This window comes from Atractosteus spatula, chromosome 4 (genome assembly GCF_055471065.1).
Source record: "Atractosteus spatula isolate fAtrSpa1 chromosome 4, fAtrSpa1.hap1, whole genome shotgun sequence".
NCBI classification, from domain to species: Eukaryota; Metazoa; Chordata; class Actinopteri; order Semionotiformes; family Lepisosteidae; genus Atractosteus; species Atractosteus spatula.
In genome coordinates this window covers 27469637-27482059 of record NC_142709.1, presented here as the reverse complement: position 1 = coordinate 27482059, position 12423 = coordinate 27469637, and the positions used below count along the sequence as shown (strand labels likewise).

The 12423-nt window shown below is 34.9% G+C and overlaps 1 protein-coding gene across 1 annotated transcript; it reads left to right on the top strand.

Moving 5' to 3' along the window:
- The first annotated feature begins 7946 nt into the window (after window positions 1-7946).
- On the top strand, window positions 7947-10491 carry sox21b (SRY-box transcription factor 21b). The gene has a single exon (XM_088913426.1). It carries the CDS (start codon window positions 8499-8501, stop codon window positions 9240-9242), a length of 744 nt encoding a protein of 247 aa, XP_088769552.1. The 5' UTR covers window positions 7947-8498; the 3' UTR covers window positions 9243-10491.
- Window positions 10492-12423: the final 1932 nt, after the last annotated feature.

Genomic DNA, 12423 nt, shown 5'->3' with positions numbered 1-12423 from the left:
GAGAACATACAAACTCCACACAGCATTACAATTTTTACAAGAAAAATATTTAACTAAAAAATGTCAAAACATCATTCTCATTAAAATAACTTTGTGGCTTTTGTTCGTGTAGCCACAACTATTCATTATAACTTCCTCTCACTATTAGCTAGCTTAACAGTACTGAAAAAAATGGAGAGAACTGCTCTCTAGAGGCAATTGTCAGTGGATATCACCTTGTTTATCACTATAAATATGTTTCTAAACAAGTTGACTTTTACTGATACATTTTTAGAGGAAAGATTTTTGATTGGCTTGATCACCTTTATTTATTTTTTCAGCTTGTGGACCTATTTACAGTATATTGATAGCAATTTGGAAACCATTATCAAGTAAGTTGGAGGGGAGGATCTATACAATCATATTTTAGTAAGTGCTTTCACCTCTTTCTAAGCACACTCTTCTTCAGTATTCCTTCTTATTTTAAGCCTTTATTCAAGGGCCAGGAAATAAATAAAACAGATTGACATCTACTTAATGTAAACCAGTATGATTACTAAATTTGTAACTTGTGAGTAGGTTCAGGCTTCAATCTTCACTATATGTATCTCTATGATTTGCTCCATTTCCCAACATGGGCTTGCAATATGCCCTCCATATTTTATTTTTATGTAAGAAAACTTGGTAGCAGTGTTATTTAGATACCATTTCTCAGGAGAACAGCACTTCACAGCATACAGTATCAATGCTTTAAATAAATGTTAAACCTTACAATCAGAATCTCTGTAACCACTCATATGTTTTTAAGATTGTAAAATACTGAACGCCCACACCAGCAGAAAAAAAAAATACACCTACCATTTATTACTCATATAGGACTGATGTTCACAGTTTAGATGTCACAGAAATGCAAGCTTTTGTATTGCAAACATTTGCAGACTTCAGAGTCACAGTTATGGATTTAGCAGGCTATGTTTTCTTTTTTTGTCTGGTGTAACACATTAACCTTAAAAAATGCAAGTGGTAACTGGTTACTACAAAGACAACAGGTGCATAAAAACACCACTGCCAATCTAATTCTGATTCTATGGGTAATTGCTTTTTTTATTTTACTTCCTTCCAAGCAGCCTCTAAAAATTTGAACTTGAACATTGAATTTAATAATTGTGGTCAAAGGTGTTTAAAAGCAGCATAGGTAAACTGTTTAAAATGCAATATTAGGGTAAAATAATTCAATGATGTTTGTGCACAAGCCTTGCAAAATGGTAGCCCGAATGCATAAAGAAGAACCTTCATTGGCAGTGAGAATATATGAAATCACTAATCTGGGTGCAAAATGGATTTACTGTCAGTAAATGTTAGAATTAATACCCTTCTATTTGGGTGGCATTTGTTTATTTTTTTCTTTTATGAGTCTATCACAGAAAAAGCACTATACAAAATGCTAAACATGCCTTTTCCTTCATATTGTGCCAGACAGGAAGTGTGACTTTTCTTCAACAAGGCAAGTGGGGAGTTCTGTGGTCATAGAAGCGGAAAGACTCCCAGAAAATGAGGAATCAGGTACATCGTCTGATCCACAGAGAAACACTGATAACTCCTCCATTTAAAGCCCTCCCAGATAATTAACGACCTTTAATCTTTGAATAAATATACAACAATCCTATGTTTTGAAGTGGCTTTTAATAGCATATTGCTGTTTATGCTTTTCAGTTCATTGTGTAAAATAAAAGACTAAAGATTTCCTGACATTTTATTGAAAAAAAAACAGACAGCAAAATGTTTTTCTCTTTCTTGAAAACAATTTCCTTCTTGTGAATGATCTTATCTTCTCATGCTCTATATTTGAGTTAAGCAGAAAATACTAAGGATAAACCTACCAAAACCCTTTGGTGACAGATAACAAATTTTAAAAGAAATTTCTATTCTCTTATTTCATGAGGAAACATGAAAGACGATTTTAAAAAGTCTGTTTCATTTGTTTTGAAAGATAATCCCTAAACAAATAACAACAATAAATTATTTTATTTACAGAAGAACTAGTGTTTTTTTTACACAATGGATATCCATTGTAATTTCTATTTATTATATTTTTTTACAAACTGGATATCTGATTTTCTTTTGCAGATGTTTTTTTTATTTATGGGAAATAATATTCATTTATCATTCAGGCTGTATGTACCAGCTACTACTTTGAACTATTTACATCTGAAATGTCGTGATATTTTGTGATCTGTGGAAAGAAACATGTCACACGTACCTTTTATAAGGTACCATCACATGAGAGATCTCTACCTATTTTACTTTTTATTATCTACTTATACAGACAGACAGATTATGATATTATCTGTTCTTTAACTTTAATTGATCTGTGCCATTAGATTTCAAGTTACATGTTTAAATTAAATTCTTTCTGACAGGTTTCCAACATCATTCATGCATTTAATTTAACTTAAAGTAAAAACACCACAGTTTTTGGTGCGTACAGCATATTTTTCCTGGTTTGATGAGGTATATTTTGGGCAGAATCTCGGCTTCTAAACCCTTGCTAAAACCTGTTATACTATAAATACTAAATACCTGTTATACCAGGTGTTATACTAAAGTCCCTGTACACCAAGCACCAGTCTTTAAAGATTTCTCTGCAGATACAATGTTCACTTTAATACAGGAACTTGCATCAAGCATTCTTATGTTTTGAAGCTTCTGACGAGAAAGCTGGTTCTGAAGTTTTGTTCTGACACTTTTGTGTCCATGTTCACTGACATAATACTTTAAATCTATTTCATTATATTATATAACATCATTTATAGAATACCATTTTATCTATATGCATGCACAGTATATAGGTAAATGAAAATGCATTTCAATAGTGAAGTTTGTCAGGTGAGCAATGAATCTGAGACTTTTCTAGTAGGGGGATCAAAAGAGTCTTCACTATGAAAACTGCAGGAAATGTACAATTAGCATCTGTCCTCTCAGGGCTTAGGCACAGAAAATGCCTGCCATTTATGCGCCTTATCACACCACTGCAACCTCTACTGAGCAAGCATGGTAGAGATCGCTCAGGTTGAGCTCAGTCTAACAGGGCTCAATAACTTCGTAACATCAGGTAATTAAATCTGACAAATAATCTGAGAGCTTTCTGTTTTCCCAACACCAACATCTAGGAGGACAGGTGGAAAGAACATAATGGTCTAAATTGGGTGGAATTAAAATGATTAAATAATGGGGGCACAAAAACATCATATTTTAACAGTTAAAATGGAATTGCTGAACAGGGAGCTTACTAAATATGCAGAGACAAGGATCTGAGGTTTTGATGAGCTCTGCTTGGCTGTCATAGGAATTAATCCTCATCAGAAAACCAACATGCCATTTAGAAAAATTTAGTTTGATTTCTGCCTGCATCCATACTTAAGAATATGTAGGGATCAGAACTAAACTGTCACCTTCACTAACCCTTAATATATGTCTTATATCACAATGTAAAGAAATGATTGAAGGAATTCTTCTTAAATATCACTTTCTGAAAAACCTTTTTGCTGTAATTGACTTTATATTTATTTCAGTCTTTGAAAACATACAGTTTAAGACTATGTAAGACACTCGTTTCTTTTAAGAGCTGGTAAGGATTAGCTGAATAAGGGTCCTATTTTTTTACTCTGTTCTTTGATTTTCCTTTTAATTGGAGGTACAGAGAATGACTAAACACAATAATATCTTTTTCTTGCAATGTGTAATTAAACTTGCTAGCTAATAAAATGCATATTAATATGGTGATGAATTAAATAGAAGGGTTGTTAAAGTAAGGGAATACTAATTAAATTAAGGGCTTACCCAGCATCTACTTATTTGTCATTTGTGGGTGTTAAACATTCTGTATGTAAGCCGATCCTCAAGTACAGACTCAGTATAAATTGGTCATGGTTCAAGAGGGCATCATAATGAACTGGACAAGTAATTAGATATTATATAATGCTGTGCACAGTAAGGCTTTGATATGTATTCAAGTGCTTGCCAACAAACTGTGAACATTCGCTTTCCTAATACTATGGTTATAGTTCAAAAGAATAAATCTTCAGTGCTTGTATAAGGATGTTAACTGTGATTAAATGCATAAAATTGCCTTTTTCATTAATGTGAAAATGACAGACTCTTTAGTTTGGCAATCTTCAAGTTAGAATGGATTATTATTTTTATTTGCTTTAAATATCTTGTGTCATTCTGTTATGGCTCTGCTTCATCCATGCATTCTATTTACACCTTACACCAGGATCTAAACAGTTTTCTTTGTCTGAAATCAACTTTACATTTCAAGTAGTTTTTAACTATTTTAGTAATGAATAAAACCAGAATTTTCTACGAACATGGTACATGTCCATTATGTATATTAAATGCATTGTACACACAAGAATATGAATACAGTTTACAGTCACCTATTAAACCACATTAAATGGCATAAATAATCCCTTATTTGTGTAATGTATTTACATCAGTATTACTGAAAAGTAACTAGCTGTAAATAAAAGTGATTACATAAGTATTATACAGAAAATCTGTTTTGATAAGAACTTTTTGATCATGTTTGGCCTTTTCGTGGGACATTGTTTCGGATATTCGATGTTTACAATTCGCACTCCTGTTGAAAGACAGACCTGCAGATTCCGTGTTCACGTGTGTTAGCACGGACTTATCCGTCAGCACTCCCAGTTCCATTGTACAGAACAGCAGCACCCCCTTATCAAGAGGATTCTTAGGACGCTACTTACTTGAAACAATAGAAGAGTCTTTCAGCACGGAGGGCACTATTTTCCCAGAACAATGAGCAGACATTAATCTTGCTCTTTAGGGTTAATTAATTTTGAAAATGTATATTACACTAAATAAAAGAGGAGGAAACATAGCGCACAATGGAATGAAATGTCCCATCTATAGAGCGACTCCTATTTAGTTCTTCCAATGTCATTCAAAACACAGATAACTTTTCTTACATGAATTGTTCTCATGAATGATTTATACATATCGTGTTATCTGAAGCCTTTTCTGCATCCCCTTGTGGATTCTTTCATCCATTGGTGGTATAATTGTTAATTTTAACGCCATAATAGCTTTTGATGAAGTATAGATAAGACGTTTTTGGGAGGAATTAATTGTATTGTAGTCATGCTGGACCGAGATTATTTGTCCAATTAATAAAAGTATGCTCAGTATATATTAGTGGATAAATTGTATATTGTTCATTAGTCTTTAGGCGGTGTAATTGTTATTTTCTACTTCATTATATTACTTTTAAAAAATCTGTACGATCGTATCGTCCATCCTTCAATCACATATGTAACATTCTCAATTAATGAATGAACTTAATTGGATGGTGGGCAACAGTCTTTATTTGGTATTTTATTTATGAACATTTACATAGAAAAGGCATAAAAAGTGGTTGGCATTAAAATAGTCAATAGCATATGTGAAAATATATGCTTATAGCCTAGTATAGTTACAATTAACAGATCCGGCAACTCAAAACGGTTGTTTTATACTTAAATATTATGCTATGGTGTGAGAGTTATGGGGGAAGCCCCTAAATTTCTGTTTGTTCTTCTTTGTGTGATTCGTAAAATGCACGACTCGTTATAAAGCGCGTCAGATACTGACCTGCAGCCTCTGGGCAAACGCTTTGAAGTTGAAGTGGGAGAGGAACGAAATTGAAGAAAATTATTAATCTAGCAAAATAGCGTTAGTTTTTTTTAATTATTAATTCATTTTAAGACACCTGTTTATAGGCTAAAATCACTCATTTAAAACGAAAGAGAATGTGATTTCTGCCATGTTTAAATATAATAATTTTAACTATTTTAAAAATATGTTTTTGTGTTCATTATATTGCTGCGTATACGTATATTCTGGATGCTAATCAGTGAATATGGTTTTGTTTTTGCGTAAAACAAGACGAGGAACATACAGATATATTTTGTTTTTGCATTTTTAACGGATTTACAGCACAGTCTAGTTTTAAATTTGTACCAAGCATAGACCCTTACTTGTATCTTTCGGCTGCAAGTCGAGCAAGGAAAACAGATTTAAAAATAATGTTTACTTCAAATTCACATTAACTACTGTAACACACTTGTGGTACACAGAAATGTCTCTGAATTGCTCAAGTGTAATAATGCTAACCTTTGAGATATAGTAACATCACAACAGAATCATAATATAAGAAGAAATAGTATTTGTTATCTTATTATGTTATCTTTTATTTTATCACGTGTCAGAATTTTTATTTCCAATAGGCTACTGTTTTTTGTATATGAGTTTAGAAACGTAGTCATACACAAATGATAAAAAGTGTCAGCCAACAAAATCGACATATAAATCAAAGATACTTTACGCCTTGCGTATAACCTGGCAACGCGAAACCTGTTTGAGGTAATAGAATCGTTTCTTGCTAGCTTCACAAAGAAATAAACGACAAGTATAAAGTTTATTGTATGGATACGCTGTAACGCATAAAGAAAACAATAAAATTATGACGTGACTATAGACAAAAGTGCGATAAGCATACTAAGTCGGTTTTTCGTTGAAATCGTCCCTGGCTGATCATAAGATATCACTCAGGTGTGTTTTTAAACTAATTTTGAAGAGTGGGTTATTCACCATTATATGGCCAAATGAGTAAAAGAAAGATTTCCTGTATTCTATACGTGGTTACGACCTGTAGTTCGCCCCCACTCCCTTCCGTGTAAGTGTCAATTCTGAAATGAAGACGCATACAACCCTACTTGTGTAACCTATGAATTTAGAGAATGAGAAAAATGCGGTTTTAAAAAGTATACCACAACCAAACTCTTGTACAGTACAATGTATTTACATAATAACAGTTCGTTTACCAAAATAAAAGTAAAGATAGTTATGTAACGTCCATATATTAAAACTTTCCATACAAATGACAGATTAATCTATTAAGTTCATTTGTTCTCAATCATTGTTATGAGCGCGACATTTTGTAATAGACTGATTTAACAAAATGGCATATCCTTTTCTAATCCTATAATGGAATACCTTCATTTTTATTGCGGTCTACCTACTTTCTAAGCATATTTAAATAAGAAGCAAGATTCCTCATATGTTTAAGTATTTTACCGTTTTTGCCAGTTCTTTGATACATGCATTATCGGTAAATATGATAAAATTAGTTCAGAACTTTAACATTTTAGAATATATTGGCCTTTTCGTTCATTGATATATTTACAATCTTTAAAAAGAAAATCAAAGCTTTGCATTTCGAGCCACCTAGATCTACAATCTGCACTCTGACAATGGCTGTTGTTTGAAGTGTAGAATACTAATAGGGTCCAATAGACTAGCTAATTATTATAACCCGTCGCTAATATGTGCTTGACTGGAGTAGGCATTGTAAATAATAGTTTTTCGATAACAGCTATCTGTTGTTCGATCACGTTGACAGATAACCCTTAGTAACCACAACATAGGCTTCCAGTTTGAAAACAATAGTTAAGGGGAGTTAATTCTCTTTTTAATTGTGAAGTCTCTTGAAAATATCAAGTACTATATTATTATTATTATTATTATTATTATTATTATTATTATTATTCTGTGCCACTCCTACTTACATCAACTATACTTTAATTGCTGTTGCATCCTTTGCTGCTAACAATTATGAATAAATGGCGAGAGGAAAAGAATTACGAGCTATTGATACAACTTTGTAAGCCGTTGAAAAGTTTTCAAAAACATCGTCAAGAAACTTTCGAGAATGTTGAGCGCTGAACGCTTCTACGGAAAATGTCATGAAAGTATTGTCTAGTATATATGCGTCCTACCCCGAAATGAATAAAGATTTATTCAGAGTGATTGTCAGTTTGCGTGGCAAGCACTGCGCATGCTCTCAGAGCTCCCACGGTACCTGCTTTTGAAGTGAGTCTTATTTCACATGGGGTAGCTTAGAGATATCAACCACTTTCGTTAATGCTGGATACAGGAGCTGATCTATTGACAGGGCTGGCGACAGGAGAAAGCAAAGGTTAAAAAACGAGAAAACAGCCTTTAAGGAGACGAAAACATCGTTTGAATCCATCGAGCTACTACCACTCATTTCTTTCCGGGATTTGTTTTTCCTGAAGAGTCTTATGTAGCGGCGGACTTTTAAGAAGCGATTCCAAGTGGACGGAACAAACTTTGTTCGTACTCTTGAAAGGTGCGTTGGCTGCGCCTTTGGTTGCAAAAAGGGATACATTTCCAGCTGCGTGGTGAACTGACAATAAAGTAAGTGAACACAGCACTTATGCTTAATTTGACAAGCATTTTTTAAACGTCAATCAAACTATTCCCTCGTGTCTCTCGAAGTCAATCAAATTAATGTCAAGTGCCAAAGCACATCCTTATATGTTGTAGAGAACTGGTGTGTCCCATACTGGGAGCAGAAAACCACCTACGGGAAAAACGACAAGACTGTTGGAAGATTGTGTATCTTATCAGGTGAAAGTGCCTTCTATATCGAAATGTCTAAGCCCATGGATCATGTAAAGCGCCCCATGAATGCGTTTATGGTGTGGTCGAGAGCCCAGCGAAGGAAAATGGCTCAGGAGAATCCGAAAATGCACAACTCAGAAATAAGCAAAAGATTAGGAGCGGAGTGGAAACTTCTCACCGAATCAGAAAAAAGACCCTTTATTGACGAGGCAAAGCGACTGAGGGCTATGCACATGAAGGAGCACCCCGATTATAAATACAGACCCAGGCGGAAGCCTAAGACTTTAATGAAGAAAGACAAGTTCGCCTTCCCAGTTCCATACAGCCTGGGAGATCATGAAGGGTTAAAGGCGAGCGGTTTATCTGGAGGAGCGCTTTCCGAGTCCTTGATTGCAAACCCGGATAAAGCAGCAGCGGCGGCTGCCGCAGCAGCTGCAAGAGTTTTCTTCAACCCCTCCGCGTCAACGAATCCATACTCATTTTTCGACTTGGGTTCGAAAATGGCAGAAATCTCCCCACCTTCCTTTCCTTACGCCTCTCCACTTGGCTACCCTAGTGGGACAACTGCTTTCTCCGGAACAGGGGCTGTCGGAAGTGGGACTCACACTCACACTCACTCTCACCCTTCTCCGGGCAACCCTGGCTACATGATTCCCTGCAACTGTACCGGCTGGCCCTCAGCGGGTCTGCAGCCGCCCCTAGCTTACATTTTATTGCCAGGAATGGGCAAACCGCAGCTTGAACCTTATCCTGCTTATGCGGCTGCATTATGACATCTTGAACTAGAGAAAAGTGTAAATGTGTAAAGACAATGAGTGAGAGTTTATGAAATGCATGTACAAATTTATACATGTGATAACAGTCCACGTCGTCTCAAATATCACATGTGTATGTAAATAAATTAATGCCTTTATAAAAGGTACTTCTTATTTAGAGAACAGTGAAGACCATGTTATACAGCCACCACTTGTCAAAGCCCCGAGGGAATGGGCAATTGATGGTTTAAGTAAAGGACTATTGTATATGCATTTACAATATTGATTTTTGGACAGAAGAGGGCAGGATCGGAAATAATTGCTATTGCATACATGCAAATATTTTAACAAGGGGGTAACTTATTTGATTACAACCTGTTGCAAATACACCTGCTAAATGAAGTTATGTCTCTCACAAGAAACAGTAGCCGACGGTGACAGGCGCAAACTTAAAATTCACGTTGACTGAAAATGATTGTTTTATTTTACAGTCTGAAATCAAGGTTTGGTGTTAAAGAGAGACTAGCCAATTATTTATAAACAACGTGCTTTATATGTGCATTTACACTGAATATTAAATGGATTTCGAACAAGGTGACTCAGACCATCTCAAGCCAGAGTGTTGACATGTTTATTTCCGTGTTTCCAAGTAGAACAAAACGTGTAAATTTGTACAGAGAAAGGAACTGGTCGGTAGAAGACACAGGTAGATAAAAAGATTACTGCAAAAAGTTCGAATTGGCTGGTTTAGCAATCCAAAATATTTGCAGATTTCTAATATTATTTTATAGCTATCTGTAATATTTATTGTTTAGTTAAACATTACAGTGACTCAATTTGATTAGAGGACTTGAAAAGTGTCCTGTAACATTTGCACAAAATATATGAAGTGCTTATAGGTTGTAACGTTTAACAAATCTTTATTTTCAAAGAAATTATGACTATTTCTCTACTTAATTTCAACTAAAAGTGATACGCATTTGAACCCAAAGGCTTCATCAGCTGCAATTTAGAATACTCTAAAATGTGTATATTTAGACTGATGCGTGTAAATGAAAGTTATTAATTGTATATGTAGTTCACTGGCGTTTATGTGATATAAAAGGGAAAATATTTTCTCGTTTTTACTAACACTTCTGAAGTCGATGGTTTGTTTTGTGTTTTATTTAACATCTCTTACATTTCTGTAAATTAGAAATTTAATGCTATTCTGTTCATTTGTTGAACGAAGGGTGTAATAAAGCGTAATGCGGAGAAATAGAAAAAAGCGCTCTGTAGTTCTTGTTGAATTGCTAACAAGATTTTTATCTGAACTGCCCTTACGTGCTTAGTCCAGGTGAAGTGTAAGGTATCCTCCAAAGGCCGCTTTTGTTCAAGCTTTGAATAGAATTACTCTGAAATCTAAATCAACCCATTGTTACCAAGAGCCAAAAACCTGATTTATCACATTTTAAATCGTGAATAGGAAGGAAGATAAAAACTGAGTCGTTGTATTCTTTTTTAAGCATTCAAGGACCAGTAAAATGGAACTCTTTGACTACATCGATAGAGCGCAGGAGAACAGGTATTGCATTGATTTCTGCTAACATTTTGAACAGAATCCGAATTGACTGCCCACTTTATCTTGTTACTGCAATTCTTTCTGCATCTATGTAATACGTTATTAGAATTAGGTTAATTCTAATTATGGTGTATTAGCTGCTTGCCATAATTTCTCCACATATCTTCTTCGGGGATATAATTTATAAAACAAGGATGTTATCAATACATATTTCAACGTGGAAAGACAAGCAATATAAAACACATAACCAGAATATAACGCAATATCATACTACTGCATATTATACTAAACCAGCACATGCTTATAGAAATATGGATTTCATAAAACTTAATCAATTATCAGTTAATTTGCAGCCTATCAAATGCGAATAGAATTAAGAATTGCTGGAATGTAAACACCTAAGTGGAGCGATTTAGACTCGCTGCATGAATAAAAATAATCCATAAATTAATTAAGAAATCTCTGGTTTTCATAGTGTTAAATGATATTAAAAAGTTAATTCATATGGATCGGAGCGATTATGCAAAACTAATTTGGACTGTCCAGGGATAATTATCTCCGACACGGTTAATTAAACCCTTTCAGCGCCCTGCATTCTCCTTTGTAACACTCCGATCTCCTCACTCCACGGAGCTTCCTGCTTCACCCTGGAAGTAAGGCTCAAGTGAAATCGGGACTGACCTTGTTTTAAACAGGTCAAATTGGATTTAAAAGGTCGGATATATTTTTATTTCTGTTTGTTGATTGTTTAAAAACAATATCATATAGATCTCCTTTTACCACTTAAACTCGAACTATGTATTCTCGGAAGTAGGCCTCTTGGAGTTGCAGAGTTTCCTGTCAAAGCTATAAAACCCAGAAACATTCTACAGCATAGGTATTACACTTAAACCTTGGGTTCATTGGGAATTTACCAGTGAAGGCCATCACATGTAATATTATTATTATTGTCTGCCGGTGTTTATAAAGAATACAATTTACAACGTGCGCTACTTTGTTTCCAAAACTCGGCCTACGACATACTTTTAGACTTTTAACATCCCATTATATTATTATTGGTTTACCGTGATTATATGTTTGAAGCCTTTAAGTTTCTTAGTGGTCACCAAACTCATCAAAGATGGGGCTGCTTTATAATGGGGCGCATATTACCAGTTCGGTGACCATTTCTCTCTTTCTTCTTCCTCCTTTTATTATATTTTATTTAAAGAAAAAGGGAAGAAAACTGAAAAGATTTTTTTTCTTTCTTCAGTGGGGAGCGTTTAGACAGTCGAGGAGGTTTTGTCTGGGAACAAAACGTGGGCTGGGAGGTTTTTGTGAGAGTGTTGTTTGTTGAAGAGGAGCTCAGCAAAAAGCGGCGGCTTTCTCCTCATTGTGAGGAAAGCAATCAGTGGTATTTGGAAAACTGTTAGCATTGTGCACTTCTTCTGTGTCCATTGTGGAGGATTTCTTTTCACAAGGTTTTTTTTTTTCCAACCGATCCAGCTGGCCGGAGTGAATAGCACTGCAATGTGTACATGCTTTGTCTCTCCAAGCCCTTCAAGTAGCCCCCATTGAATAGACTGAGTTGACACTGCATGACAGTGAAACAACATAATAAAAAATACATGAGCGCATGAATAGAGGCAGGCGCATAAA